The sequence below is a fragment of the Anoplopoma fimbria genome, chromosome 13 (assembly GCF_027596085.1).
Source record: "Anoplopoma fimbria isolate UVic2021 breed Golden Eagle Sablefish chromosome 13, Afim_UVic_2022, whole genome shotgun sequence".
NCBI classification, from domain to species: Eukaryota; Metazoa; Chordata; class Actinopteri; order Perciformes; family Anoplopomatidae; genus Anoplopoma; species Anoplopoma fimbria.
Genome location: NC_072461.1, coordinates 22,618,076 through 22,634,267, shown reverse-complemented (window position 1 = coordinate 22,634,267; position 16,192 = coordinate 22,618,076). Strand labels below are relative to the sequence as shown.

Genomic DNA, 16,192 nt, shown 5'->3' with positions numbered 1-16,192 from the left:
GGACGCTCCCACGCGTAAGACGTGCTGTTCGGTGGTAGCAGCGCTGAGGCTGTCTGCTCAGTAAGGCGTGACACCTTACTCTCGAGGAGGTAAAGCCCTTATGGTTCCGGGTCACCTCAAGCTTGAGCACTTTTTGTGATGAGTAAAAATTGTTCACACATTTTGTGATATGGCAACTTTCTGCTATGAAAGGTGAAATTAAAATGAGACAGGGGTCTTCCAAAGATTAACGCTCACTGCAAATCAGACAGATCTGAGGAGAGTAAATTTATTACCCACCTTCAATTTATTGAGGCTTTTTAAGTTCCCAAAAACCAAAGTGAGATATTTATTTAAACTAAATATGATTAATGATCAATCGCTATACAAGTATCTACTTAATTTCCCTGAAATGTGGACACAAGTTGGGGCAAAGATTGCCCAAACAATGCAGTCTATGCTTCAAAACTTAAAAATAATCAAATTCAAGCAAAATGGTTGTTCCATTTGCAACATTAGCGTGCAGCAGCAGAGCTAAACCTCTGTTATTTTGGACTGAAGGGGATTACCATTTATCAAAGGACGGCAGCAAAACGCCTGCCTAAAAAGTGCTGTCGAAAAGTAAAACTAAATTCCTTTATGCCTCTACCAAAAAAAAGGTATTAAAAAAATGACTGATGATTTAATTGCATAAAGTAGGCAATGGACAAAAAAATATTCAGCACTCATTCAGTATTCATGTCCAAAATAGATGAACAATAGGCAACAGACAATGGATGTATAAGAGTTTGTGTCCTTGCTTACAGTCAATGTAAATTCTTTAATTATACTACGTTAAATTGTGTTTATGTCGTGCTACTAGCTACTGGCCAATATCTGGTTGTTTGGGAACACAGATGTACATAAAAATACATTTTAAAGCAAAATATGGGAGAAACTGACTCAAAAAGTGGCTTAATTATGGAAGTTACTGTTATTCAGCTTTGGTATGTTTGAAATATAAAATCCTCTACTATAGTGAATGTCGCTTTTATTCCTACGGTTTGTACAAGTAATGCCCCGACCAGAGTCCACTTAGGGGCTTTCTGTCGGTCATGTGTGTAGCTGTGAGGTATTTCTTGCTAATCACGTCAACTATCCAGGAAAAATCTGATGGTTCAAGAGAAAACAATCAGTGAAAACCTGAACCTCGCCCTCAGGTTCTTTCTTTTTTTTTTTGTTGTGCTCTGAGTCAGTGTGGCCTGCGATTGGGTCTCAAGAGCTTGATGATGAATGAGTTCTACACAGGTTGGTGTACGACTGCTCAGAGCTGCTGAGCTCCAGACAGGGTCTTAAATGCCTTTAATAAGAAGGGGACAAAGCCCTCTTTCTTCCTCGTTTAAAGAGATTGGGTTCCCACAGCCCACCACTCTGAGGCAGGTAGCTCATACGCACACTCCTCAGTAGGATAAGAACTCTGCAGGATCACCTCAGCAGGACTCTGCAAAAAGAGCAACCAAAACAACGCATCCCTCCATTGTTTTCACTGCCTTCAGATCTAGAATATTTATTTCAGCTTAGGACGCATTGTGATGCCAAATTCAACTTCTGCTTTATTCATTTTTCGGGTAAGGGAGATGAATAGATGAACTACATACACAACCATCAATTGAAGGTCTCTGAAATTGAAATAAACTGTCCCTCGGGACAAATCATCTCCCGTTGTTTTCTCTCTTCTTATATTTCTTATGAAAACATGAGATTAAAATAACATCTGCCCTTACTCGGTTCCAGCGTTGTAGACGCATTTCGCTCCAAACGAGAGATATGGCACGGGGTGACTGAGTCTAATACACTAGAAGCATTCACTGATGTTAACATAGGAGCCGTGCCCGATTTAAGTGCTGGTACCTCTTGTGTAGGATAAAAAAGTACTTGCTCTGGAAATATATCTTTTAATATCTTTCCTTACAAAAGTTACCTTATTTTTTCATGTTAACCTAAAACCTGCCATATGTGTTCAATTAATTTTACACTGGCAACCCACAGATTTTTGCAGCATAGGGTCGTTTTTCTCTCCAGCTTTTAAAAATGGACCTTGGCAGCAGAGAAGCACAGCTTGATCAACGCCGGAGCCAAAGCAAACCAACGTCTGGCTGAGTCATGCTCCCTAAACCAAAGATGTCACTGAGTGCTTGATCAAAATGCACAAAGCGCTTCCATATCATCAGTGCACTGCTAATGGTGTAATCTCACTATAATGCAGATCAGACAGTGAAAAACGTGGGGAAGATTTTGGAGGGGGAATGAAAAGTGGTAATGGAAAAACAGAGGAAGGTAAATGGGGGAAACCTTTCGCCGGTTGGGAGAAACTCACCCTTGGACCCCTCTTCCCTGGCTTTCCTTGCAACCCTGGAAGTCCTTGCAGGCCCTAAAAAGAAATATGAAATATGTCAAGGATAGAAATAAGCAAGTCTATAAATATAAGAAGCCGCAAATAAGAGCTGCTGCCTTTTGTCGTACTTTCAAGGGACTCTTGAATAGTGAAAGAGTTTCAAGTGTTCGGAGTAGCAAGAAAATCTTTCAAGCTAGATATTGAATCAGGAAATACATCTTGAGTTTATTTTCTGATTCTACATTAAGTGAAGTTAGCTGAGAGTTCAGTGAGTGAGGTGCTGGCAGGCATTGGGAAAGTCCTTCTTAAAGCTAAACCAGTCCCGTCCCTTTTGCAGGCAATATCATTTGAACCCAAACCCACGACAGAGCACACACTGTTGACTGTGACTCATTGCACTGGCAGGGAGGTCGCCACTGGTTCCAGCTACAGCCAATAACACTAATTTTGGGCATTAGCTAGCTTTAAAACAATTTCATACATGGATTAGCAAAGCTCAGAAAGGATGAATCTAAAGCCGGATCAATCTGAGGAACCTGAGATGGCTTTGAGATGTTTGATTGTTACTTATTTCCCCCATGGCTCCAGAGGGTTAAACAAAACAGGAAAAAGGAAATGGGCCTTAAAAAATGGTTCGAGATGGTCTAGCTGAAATTGGGCTACTGTAATAATGTTGGATGTATGTATGGAGCACTTTTGTCCGACCTGGACAGGACCAACTGCTATTATTATTCTCTTTCAGCCAGCATACACTCTGAAAAGCCAAAATGCTTTCAGCAACCTTTAGACTCTTTACACTGCAACCACCCACATGATAAGCTGTTTGAGCTGCAGGCCCTACTGTTGCGGGCCAAAAGGCAGTGCTGGAGCACACGTCTTATGCAAATTATTAACTATAACAATAACGATTTCAGTCATAACCTGAGATTATCTTGTCCTAAGTAACTATTAAACAATTATTAACCAGATTAAAGATAAAATGATCTAAACTCTGAACACAGCACCAAGGTGTAAATTCTTTTTACTTTTACAACTAACAATATTATTGCAATACCTCAGCTCATAGTATTTGCCGCTCAGAGTACCGAACCAATACAGATGCTTTATTAATAATCTGCTTTTAATCTGCTAGATTGAAAGTATATCCAATATATTGATGCAAAATTAGGGCACATAGCATCGTCTTTAAGATACGCCCTTATTATAAAATTCTTAACTCATAAACATTTGTACAGGAGAACATGAGCAAAGGAAGATCTATTTGTGTTCTTTTTATGGCAAAGAATAGAGTGTTTTTCATTTAAATGTCTGGAAGAGCCCAGTAATAAATGTGTCACATCATATTTTCACATCATATTTCCACATCGTATTTATCATTCTCTGTCAAAAACTCATTTTTGTGAGTTGATAAGAAATTAACTGATTGTGTGAAATCGGCATATGGAATTGTCTCATCAACCGCGGGCTCCATAATTGAAACAAATCAAATTTGCATCATGGCAAACTTTGTGATATCAGCAAATATTGTATGGTTGCCCGAAAAAAAAAAAGATACAAAAACATATTTTGAGTAAACTTGTGATTTACAGCCCTTATTAAAAGCCTGTATACCTCACTGTTTGAGGTATTGGAATCACCTTTAGGTGACGTGACCTGAGGTCTGGGATAGCTTTGGCACTAGAAAGAGGAGCAGCGGTTTGCCATGAATGAATATCTGTAACTGAAACACTGAATTTTATAATGACATTGACACAGAAACTGTATTTACTTTTGGATTAGTCACGTCTGGCCGATTGCAGATCTGGTTAATTAAGTCAGTGCCTGCGAGGATAACGATACGGCGTATCGGATCTGTGCATCCCTAACAAGATTCAATTCTGCTGCTGGTCAATGTGTTGACAGCCAACGGGAACCCCAAAAGGTTTTTCTTTGAAGAACCCCTCCATTAGACTGAAGGCATCACTTGATTATCTGGCCATCAATTTTGATCCTCCCCTCTTCAGAGCCTAGGCCTGTTGAATAATTCATCAGCACTCATGTTATCTATCAGAGCAGTCATGTTGGTCTTTAAACAAAAATAAATGTGCAGTAGACTCTGTCGCACTTATTTTCAAAGACATTCCTGCACTTGTGAGCAGCAGAAATGTATGACTTCTTAAGGAGACAATGGCCCATTAATGTTAATCCCAGTCCCACTAAAGGGGGTTCAAAGTCTCAACAATGTCTTCTAGTCATCACTGAAATGGTTCAAAAGACTATATAATCAAAATGTCTGAAAGTAATTCAGATATATACCTGACTCAGCAATCTGTTTAGACTTCATACTAATAGAATGGTAAAAGCCCTCAGGAAGGTATATCTGAACCATCCACCAGAGACAGATCGGTTTCAGTACTTCTGGCATTGGCAGAGCTGTGGTTTTCCCTCTCTGCCAAAGCAGCAAAGCTTTACTTAAAACATTCTTTTTGGTCAAACATGATCCAGTACAAGACAGAGAAGTCCTTTTAACAATGGAAAATGTGGGTAACCGTCCTATGTTCAAGAAGATCAGTGTCTGACAGGACCACATGGTCAAAATGAATACAGTCTACACTTGAGTGACAAGACCTACCATCAGAAAAATGTGTTTTAAAATGTAATTCTAACACTAAAGCCTGTCAGTTACAGTCAAATATGTTGGCTTTATGAAAGTTGTGAAGTCACTCATCAACCTTTTATATTCTTACCCTTAATGGTAAGAATATGAAATGCTAAAGTGCTTTATCCTTTTTTACTTTTGACCCTACTTCAAAAGTATCCATTCTCTGAGCAGTCACACTTTCTCCCAGAGGAATCTAACACCTCACCGCCAGCTCCTCTGCTCAGACAAACACTAACTGCCAAAGACCAGCTCTCTGAAACTGACTTTTTCTACCACTGGTGCTAAAAAGGAAATCGCACATTAATCGCCAACAATTTGACGGGACTATAGAGTCTTTAACACCACATGCAAGTAAAAAAAAAAAAAAAAAAAAAAAAAAGAATAAAGCAGTCCTGAATCATTAACACACCAACACACTATTGTCAAAGAAGCATTTTAAACATTTCAGGGATGCTATGCTTGGTGACTGCTACTACTGATAACCATTCAACCAAGAGGCACGTCAGCAGCAGTTCTGGGCATCAAAGAAAGGCAAATTAAAAGAACAAGCAGAAAGAAACTTGTTCATCATTGTGATCCAAAGAAATCGGTACAAAGCATTGAAATATGGCAGTCAAAAGGAAAAACATGCATCTTTTTTTAATTCAAAACGCCCTATTTCCCAAGATATGCATTCATGAAATAAACACTAAACCACCAAGTCATAAGAAAAAGATTCCTGCACAAAGAAGCATGTAATGTGTTTCAAAGGCCTGATAAACATGAACACACTCATGAGGTGGTTTCAGGGGCAAATGTGTGTTGTGTTTGAGTACAGTTTGCAGACTCACCGACGGTCCTGGTTCTCCCTTTTGTCCAGGTGGTCCATCCAGCATTGAGAACTCCGTCGGTTCCAGGAGAAATATTTCGAAGTCATCTGTTTCATCTGGAGTGGCTGGAATAGGTGTTGTGGGTTGGACGTCCTGCACACTGGTCACTCCTGGCTCAGGTGTCTTTGGAGCTACTGTGGTCGACAGCTCTTCCTGGTGAAGATCGGCGTTTGGAGGGGACCCCTGCGTGAAATCGGCTGTGGCGTTGAGGTTTGGCTGCAGCTCGGATGGTCGGGTGGAAGCAGGTAAATCCATTCTTTTGTTGAAGGGTTTTTGAGAATTAGTATCTCCTTGCTTTGTGTTTCCTACGTCACTGCCATGTGAGGTTGGTTTGGGTATTGGTGTCGTCAGGCTGATGTGTGTTGGGGGGAAATTAAGCAGACTTTCCAACCCTGGATGAAGTGGCTCTGAAACAGACACAGCACCAGGTTTTGGAGCGCTCGTAGTCTGATACGCAGACGTTTCGTTCAGCATTGACAAGCGATCGGCCATTTTGGATATCTCCGCCATTGACAGTTGAGTTACATGAGGGACAGTGATGTTTGGGTCTGTGGAAATTAGAGGTAGCAGGGGTGGAAACACGGGCCGATACGTGTCGGCTTCTCTGCATTGTTTCTTAATGTAATCACAATAGTTATGAGCTGCCTTAGCAGAGGGATAAATGTCAAACTGACAGATGGCACCTTCAAACGGCACCGAGTTGTGGTTCATCTTGCCCAGCAGGAAAGAGCCCTCCGCGTCCAGAGCCTCCTCTTTTTTTGAACGCAAATCTGCGTGTAGACTTTTCTTTCCACAAGAAGTGTGTAAGGACACCCGGCGGCCTTGGATATCCAAAGCCAGGCTGTGCCATTGGCCATCGTGGGCATCGTAGTCGAAGATCACGGAGCTCCTCTGACCCACGCGTACCAGGACCTTCCCCGGTAAGAACTGCACGCCCAGCTGCACTTTCCTTTTCTTAGAGAGGACTGAGAAAAGAAAGGCGCTGTTGACGCGGTGAATAGACAGGCTGAGGATCAGGGAGAGATTGGTGGAGCTGTAGGAGGCAGGGATAACAGTGTGCAGAGGCACCTGGACACGTGCCCTCGGGGTGAGGATAACTCCCGACTTGATGGGGATGACGCCATTAGGGATGGATCGAGCGCCTGAAGATGACGACCCGCCTGATCTTCGCCCAGAAAGCCCGAGCTGCTGCAGAACATCCACATCTTCAGAGAAACAGGAGAGAGAAGTCAGTGACTCTTAGGTTGTAGACTTCAAACACCCAAAGATTCTGAACAAACGACTGTAATTTACCATTTTGATAAAGGCCCAGACCACAAAGGGAAAACGATTACATATACATGTCAAAATTAAAAGTAACAAAGAAAAAACTAATCGCATAACACAATTAACTTTATACGTGCACTTAATAAAAACCAAAAGTGCAGTAATATATGTGAAAATGATGTTGTGAGGCCAAGCTGCGAGTTCACAAATTTAAAGTTAGACTAATGGAAATCTTGTGGCAAAAGCAATTTAAAAAGGCTGCAGAGAATTTCCATAAGGGTCACACGTCAACATTCACTTCTGGAGATTGCCGCAAATGATGCTATCGTTACATCAGCGTAATTAGAACGATCTTGGGAAGCGGATGCTCTGGGGATCCCTGGAGAGGACAGTGTTGGGGTTTCGAGACATGTATTAGTGCGGAGACTGAAAAGCCATCTCACTTTATCTGGTGATGTCTGTTGAATAAAGCTGATGGCTCTGACAGGGGCTGAGGAAAACATGCCTATTGTTTTCTGCGGGTTTTTAAATGCTACTTGCATCTCATGGGCGGGAAATATGGGCAGTTTTCACAGATTACAGTCTTGTGTCTACTGTATACTGCTCCTAATTGGATCCAGAGTTTTGGAATAAGGGTTTAATGTAATCCACATTTTGCAGCCTTTATTTCAAGAGAATTCTTTACAATAAATGCAAATTGTTAATCAACACTGATTATCAGCCTTTTCAACTTCAAGCATCTCATTGTCTACTGGTGATAACCCATTACAGTTTGCAAAGATGAAGGATAATGATTAACCTCCAAATAAGGGATGCATGATATATATATATAGCGGGCCTGATAAATTATCAAATAATTAATTTATATTATTATGTATTATTCCAATAATAAATTATAGCAGATAAATGATCAGCTGATTATACAAAGCCAATTTTCTTTTCATTGATTTAAAGTCTAGATAAAATGAAAAGTGCCCTTTTAACCTGTTGAAATCCCATCAAAATGTGACAGTATCGGTTATTTGAGAAGCAGATAATTATAGTATTTGTGTCGGCTGAAAAAAAAAAAAACAATAGTGTGCATCAATGCTCTAAATTAACTCTCAACTCCCAAAAAAAGATTTCTTTTGCAGCCCACGTTGGTGCCAAAACCCAAACCGAGAACCTCTGAAACAACAACACCAAGGTCACACTCACACATGAGCAAAACATTCAGTCAAATCTGTTTTTAGTTCAAACATCATAACAGACTGGAAATGTTCCAATTATCATACTATTGTCTATTGTTAGGCACCGGTGCAATTCATCAGTAATGTCAAACAAAAGCGTTCTGTTTAGTTTAGTAAGGTTGGAAAAGAAAGAAGAATTGATCATCCCCAGCCAAACAGCATACCCTGACTACAGTACATTAATGCTCCCAGGACGTTCAATGTCAAAGCTAAAAGATTACATATAGATCTCAACTATCGGTTCTCTTCCGGACTAAACCAAAACAAATGAGTGCAAGACTGAAATAAACTGCTAAACGATGAATTTACGGCTCAGCAGAGGAGGAACAAGTATATAGACACTAGACGTGTTGGTGAGGGAGACTCTGCTCAGTGTGTGCAGACAGTGGGAGGTCAGCTCGATTGAAAAACCCACACATGGAAAAGAAACATCAAACAGAAAGTGAGAAACTCTTCAGCTGAATACCAAATGGAATTGTTAATATGGTATGAGGAAAGCAAAATTGTTCTAACGCCGTGTGACTTGTGATCTACTTTCAGAGCTTAGTCTGGATATCTAAATCTTAGCGGGTACACGTCGGGCCGCCTAAGGCTTTTTTATGACCTCCTGATGAGCCCGAAAAAAACACCAACTGAGAGCCGAGTATATAACACATGCTGGAGACAAAGCAAAGCTAGAGAACATGACTTTTTTTTAACAAAGCTGGCACGTGCACGGACTAATGCATTTCTGCTACTAGCTCGCCCTCAGTGCAGACTCAACTTTCCCCTTAGCTTCAACTTTAACACTTCATTTGTTAGGAAAAGCGCTGTCTCTGAGTAACACTAAAGGTTCTCAAGATTTTAATACAACTACATAAAAATCCATGAACTCTGCATTCCAAGATGTTTTTTTTTCAAGAAACAGGAAGTGAATTGCTGGCCTCTGACTCAGCATTAACACATTGTCTAAACCAGCGGATATTACAAAATTCTGAAACTCGGGTCAAAACTGGATTCAGTTACACTTTTCCCATGCCACATTAAAATGGACCCGAGAGCAATGGGAAATCACAACTCCTATCCTCACTGAGTACATTCCTGGGGTGTGTTCCTTTATCTTATTACATATAAATTATTTACTATTGTCATAACTCAAACCGCTCTCTGCCTAGATGGCATCAAGGTTTATGGTAGAGATGGGGGGTTGCTGGTTTCAGAAGAATGTCATGTCATAACGTTGGTGATTGACTGTTTTGTTTTTTTTAACAGTTGATTCCCAGCACTGATATGTGAGCCGTTACTGGAAGAAGGCAGGTCTTACATCTAGAGTCTGGATGTCATTCCCTCGATGCTGACCTCGAGGAAATGTGTATGGAGCGAATATGCATGTGTAGCTATGGCAACTGTGCAAAAAGACTTACATTTTAAAGTCTGTGCACATCGACAGGTAAGTTTCTTTGTGCTATCTGAGGTCAAGATGTAGAAAAAGTGGCCTATGTGTTATAATGACTGCAGAGGAAAACGTGCAGAACACCAACATTGTCGTATTGGTGTTGGGATTGGAGTCACTTATTTTTTACTGCTCCTTAGGAAACGAGTAGACAACATAGTATTTATCCTAAAAATGATGCAGAACACTGTGCAGGTTCTTATATGACATATTTCATTAGAAAATGAGAACACATCTCTGCGTATAAAAGTGTTTGTGTCTCTAGACACTCAGCAGTCAGCGTTGGAGGAAAATATCAACTGATGAATAGGAAAATTGCCAGAAACTGTTATCATTGAGGAGCGAATGTGGTTCACATTTTCAAAGCGCATCTAGAAACTGGAGAGAGCTCTGATTAAATAAGATGTGGCAGATTTTGACTGACAGCAGAATCAGACAAAAACATGCTCACAAGGGTCTTTAAATAGTAAAACAGAAAGCTGATAGCTTCAGACAACAAGGTGCAGCTGAATGTGTGTCGACACGAGAAAGAGTGCACTTTCAACTCAGCAGAGGATACTTTGGGAGTCAGGGGACACGAGTCATGGAACATCTTGGAAACTTTTACTATAACATATTTAAGATATCAGAAAGAGGTGTGGGCTTAGAGACTTTCACCGGACCATTTACAATTACATCTAACTATGTCCAAAGCAATTCAGAAATGACATCATTCTAAAATACATCTGCTGGTTTTTAATGTCCCTGCTGAGAGTGTGGGATGTCGTGAGAGAGCAGAGTGAGATGTGCCTCATGCTCAATTTGCACAGAAAAAAATCATGAATGGGAAGCCAGGGTTTGTCTACAGTTACAAAACTAAATCCAGTTCAAGTGTTCATTACGCAACATCCACTTCACGGGACAAGGGCAGAAAAGAGCAGGCGATCTCGAAGTCTTTTCCAGAGCAGAGTAAACGTATTGAATCAGAGTTGTTTTTTTTGGCCTTGACAGATCAACCAGTGATGCTGACAGAGATACAGATGAAGAAGCTGTTAATAGAAAACGTAGATGCTGATCACATCGGTCTGGGATAATCCCTGGATAAACAAGGGGCCCGCGTTGGGCAATGTGGCGTAGTGGAGAGCAAGGTAGTTCTCCAATCAGAGGGTCGGTGGTTCGATACCCGGCTTCGGCAGTCGATGTGTCCTTGGGCAAGACACTTAACCCCAAGTTGCTCCTGAAGGCTTGCCATCGGTGTGGACTGGATGCTGCATGAATGTTAGTTAGAGTCTGATGGTGGCACCTTGCATGGTAGCCTGTCATCAGTGTGTGAATGGCTGAATGATATGTAACATACTACTGATTGTAAGTCGCTTTGGATAAAAGCGTCTCTAAATGACTGTAATGTAATGTAATGTAATGTAAATACTTACAGTGGATATTTTCACTTTCTTTATCCATTTTGTTCTATAGCCATTCATATAATGATAATACGAACTAGTTAATCTTAACAGTCTCACAGCGGTGAAATGCACGTGATGTACCTGAAAGTGTCGCTGCTCAAACAATATGTATTTGCATGTTTGCATCCTTGTCCTGAAGTTGCTTACCTTGTGCTTGTGCTAGCCGTAGAGAGCAGGTGCAACAGAGAATAGTCCAAAGAATCAGAATTCTCCTAAAGAGGAGGACAAAAAGGTTAGAAATGACAATGTACTGTGGCAGATAATCAAGGTACAGATAAGATTTTTCTTTCACAAATTTTAAAGTTTTTTTTTTTATCGTTGGTCTCTAAAATGACAAAAGGAATTATAATTTCCCATGAAAGGTAACCAGAGTCCATAAATGTTATCGTTCATCTTCTTACTTAGTCTGATCAGAAGCTTTATGATATCATTTATTCATTCATTTATTCAATCCTTCATTCATTTATTCAGTTATTCATAGTCATATCAAACAAAGAAAAGCAAGATAATCTGCATAATCTGTGGCAACATTAAATCAAAAATTGCAGAACTATTATTCTCCCTACCTGCTCAATGACTGCGGAAGGAAAATTTGCAATTTGATCAAACCTGCACATTAAATTATCTCTAATTTCTTCATATATTGTTTATAAATTCTTTGTGTAATGTCCCTGATCAAAAACGAAAAACATAACGTAATCCAAGGGACAACATGAAAAGATGAAGTTGACAAATTTAAATGCTCAACACAAGTTTTCCATAAACTCCTGTATTTCCTCCTCCCACAGTGATCATCAGCATCTCTGCTTTGTTCACAGTCAAACATCTGTTTCAAGACAACAAGCTTTGTCTTATCTTTCTGCCTGACCTCCAGATAAACTGCTGCTCAGCGGAGAGAGGTGAGGGCTCCTCTGACAAACCTACAACATCACCGTGAAACCCACAATGCCAAGTGAAGGATAAAGAGATCAATGTAACGGATTTCATATATCAATGCTGTGATCTTCAAAATGAAAAACGTTCAATAACTGAGACAAAGCCTTGATTACAGCTGTACTGTGCACTTTTTGACCGCACGTTTTGAAAAAGAAAAATCTGCAGATCTTTCTCAACCCATAAAAAGCCGTGTTATCTTTCAACTGGAATTAGACCAACGTGTTTTTCGAGTGACAACTGTGACATTTATCATGTCAGCCAATGAACACCTCATTTTACACCATTGATTTTTCTTAAGACAAGATAATATGGCTCTAAAAAGGTGTTGCGTGTGAACAGTGTGGTATTTTTTTTTACACTCTCGGAGCTGATGATTCGGTCGTATGCACTATGTGAAACCCCGGACGCCTGTTGAGCGAGTGATGTTTGAAGTGATGCAGTGCCATAACGAACGCACATACAGGGAAATCTATCACATTAGTGGTTTCCCCAGAGAGCCACAGGAAGCCACTGGTCAACCACTGACACACACTGACTGTCTGTCTGTCTGTTGGAGCTTTTAAAGGTTTTCCCTCCCTCCTCTTTCACGACCCATTCGCTGCTCTCACACTGAACTCAGCAGAAACACACACACATGCACAAAAAAAAGAAGGTTGGGGGGGGGGGGGGGGGGGGGGGGTGCAGTTTGTGATCAAGTCTCCCATATGTCCAGCCGTGGTTATATGATGCAACGTTTGGACTTTTATTTCCCCTCCCATTGGGACAGCCGGGCCAACCAGCTGAGTGAGATGCGCAGCTGGGAGGGGAGAGAAGAGAGGAGGAAGAGGGGAGGAGGAGGAGGAGGAGGAGAGGACTGTCTCCTCCTCTCATACATCTTCCCCCTCAAATCAGTCCCAGATTGCCTGGCAAGCTCATTCTAGTACAAGCTGCAAAAAAGAAGAGACAGCTTCAAGAACAGTACAGGCTAAACTGAACTGTCTGCAGAGAGACAATGTGTTTCCATGAACTAACCAACCTGCAACTTATTGTTAAAAAAAAAAAAAAAAAAAAAAAAAAAAAAAAAAAAAAGTAGTAGTACAAAATACCACCTGTTCAAGTTTAAAACTGACTTTTTCCAAATATGAATGTTATCTCTCAGGATATGTCTTAAACAGTTCTACTTGTGCAAAAAAAATAAATAACACAACTTATATCAACGCTACAAGCAACTAAAACACGACTATCACTGTCTAATTCAGACGCAGGTGACGTTCAAGAGTGTGACTTCATTAACAATGTTTAAAAACTAAACAAGACATTGTGGGGGGGAGAAAGTAGCTATTTTAAGTATAAAAATGTTAAAATGTATCGACTCACCCCCCGACTCCAGTGCTCTTGAGTTTGGAGTGCGGGGCATTGTCCGGCTCCATTGCGGTTACTTCATTCTTTCTTGGGAGTTTTTGCAACAGTCCGGACGAGGCAGATAAAGTGTTTCCATTCCAGGTGCTCAGTCAGTGAACGTGACAGGACGCATTCAACAATAACACAACAAACAACAACAAATAAAAAGAAACCAGTCAAACACTGCAGGAATAAGCAGCAGTTAAAACACTGCTTTCTGTCATTGTCTTGTCTCCTTTCTTGTCCATGTATGTATTCTCCCCTTTTTTTTTTTTTCCAGAAGATGAATAGAAATAATATTTAAAAAAAATAATAATAATTAAAAAAAAAAAAAAAAGGACGCTCCACCTGTGCGCTTGCTCTGTTTTGTTGCGTCCTCCTTTTGCGCGTTTTGGAAAGTACAATGAACGATAAGTCAAGTCTAGTGCAGCTTTCCCAGCGAACCGTTGCAGGACAAGATGACGACCGCCGTTGTGTGTGTGTAAGTGTAAATGTGTGTGTAAGTGTGTGTGTAAGTGTGTGTGTGTGTGTGTGTGCGTGTGTGTGTGTGTGCCGACTTTCCCAAAATGAAAGTTTATTGTGGACTGAGGAAATTCTTGAGAACTGGGAAAGGGGGAACACCTCCCTCTGTCGCCCTCAGCTGACATCGAGGGAAACAGAATATGTACAGCTGCAGCTCCTTCAGCTTAAGGTGAGAGTGTGTGTGTGTGTGTGTGTGTGTGTGTGTGTGTGTGTGTGTGTGTGTGTGTGTGTGTGTGTGTGTGTGTTGCTGGTCAGTCAACATGCAAAATGTTTTAGGTTATCACATGTGTTAATAAATAAATAAATAAATAGATGAATGTGCATCTGTCAGCCACAAGAAGTTTTTCCTTCTTTTTTTTTTTTTTTTTTTGCATTCTCAGTCTTTTCAGGGCTCCTGCAAGAATTTTTAAATTTCTAGAAAGAATCAAGGTTTGCTCAGTTGTCAAAGTCACAAATTGCACACTCTTTAACTCAATACGAATGATACGTCTCAGAGGTGCTCGACATGACTAAGGTTTGAATACCTCCAGTGTCAAGGTAACCTGTGCAAACTCTAGCTGCTGATGAAGAATGTGTGATGTGATATCCACAGCAAGCAAGTAAGTGGAACTTGAGTTGAGATTGTTTTGTTAAATTAGTTAGTGCTCTCCTGTGGACAAACTATGTAATGGCAACTCTGTTTTCTATAATACAACGGATATGTTTTTACATTTATATACTGCAATATGTTGTTACTCATCTGGAGACGTGTGGTGCCGATACTTTTATAAATGTGATAAGCTATTTTCAGCCTGGCTGTTCACCGGTCAGGGTCAAATTCAAAAGTCAGATCACAAAAGACTGAAATTATTAAAACCAAAAGCGCAGGATATACATTTTTTTCCCATGTATAATCAGTATAAATGAGGCACAATAAATAACCAATAAACTGTCTCTTTCTGAAATATTTGTCATTTCTTGTTACAGTTGTGGTTAAACTTTTACAGTATAATCTGATTGACAGATGAAAATTTCCGGTGTCAACACTCAGAGTGTTTGTACTAATTTGCACCAAACTACGGTATAAGATGATTGACATATTGCAGCTGTAACAAATGACCAATTCATTCCATCAAGTGAAAAGGTAAACCTCCTGCTTCACCAACATCCACTTCCGTTCTCACCAGAGATCTTGGTTTCAAGGCTGCACTGGTTCCAGTGTGTGTGTGTGTGTGTGTGCGTGCGTGTGTGTGTGTGTGTGCGCCGTCGTGTGCTGTGAAATTCCTCTGCCAAAGAAAGTCCTCATTGACCCGCCTTCAGCAAACACGCTATGACAGTGTCCAGGGGAGACCCAACAGAGCGCCGATTCAGCTGCCTGCAACTGGATCCCTCCTCCTCACACAGAGCCCCCTCTCAGTTCGTCCTCTCAGGGCCAGGAAGGAAGGGAGCTCACCACCTTGAAAGAGCACTTCCCATGTACCTGTCTGAGCTACGTCGGATGTGAGCTTTTTGTTACCGCGAGTTTCAGTTCACGGACAAGAAGGGCAATGTCCTCTCGGCCTGTGGAAGAGTGCGGGAGAGAGAGGAAGACCTCCAATCTGGGGTGTTACGTTTCATAGGGGGTTTTTGTAATGATTATTGCAGCCGCCTACGGAAGCTGTTCTCAAACTGTGGGCAAAGGACTGAAAAGTGTTCCTGAAGGCATCACAGGGAAGAACGTGTATGAGTTTAAAGGAATGGTTAGATATATGGGGAAATCGGCTTATTCGCTCTCTGCAAGAGAATGAGAAGATTTATACCACTCTCATCTGCACACTGGTTAGCGTAGCTTAGCATAAAGACTGGAAACAGGGGGAAACAGGTAGCCTGGCTCCGTCAAAAAGAAACAAAATCTGCCGACCAGCACCTAAAGCTTACTTATTAACACATTTGTTACTTTAATTCAAAAGCCGAAGTGTAAAAACGATAAGTTGTGGCTTTAAGGGGAGTAAGGAAGTCACTGCTCCCGGCCAAGTAAAATAAGTCTTGCATATACCTCCCAGTACAACCACAATTTTACATTCTTACACTGGCAGTGTGTTAGCCAGACACGCCAGATGGTTTGATACTCAGAACCATCTGAAAAAGCCTTCAGTGGAAACCG

General features: G+C 40.9%; 1 protein-coding gene across 1 annotated transcript in view; it reads right to left on the bottom strand.

Moving 5' to 3' along the window:
• Positions 1 to 13,743, bottom strand: part of col27a1b (collagen, type XXVII, alpha 1b) — a 65,624-nt gene extending 51,881 nt beyond the window's left edge. Inside the window, exons 1-4 of the mRNA XM_054610559.1 lie at positions 13,525 to 13,743; positions 11,380 to 11,444; positions 5,825 to 7,068; positions 2,336 to 2,389 (exon numbers count right to left, since the gene is read on the bottom strand). Of these exons, the coding sequence (XP_054466534.1) occupies positions 2,336 to 2,389; positions 5,825 to 7,068; positions 11,380 to 11,444; positions 13,525 to 13,577 (1,416 nt within the window). The 5' untranslated portion in view covers positions 13,578 to 13,743. The remainder of the gene's footprint in view (positions 1 to 2,335; positions 2,390 to 5,824; positions 7,069 to 11,379; positions 11,445 to 13,524) is intronic.
• Between the last annotated feature and the right edge of the window lie 2,449 nt (positions 13,744 to 16,192).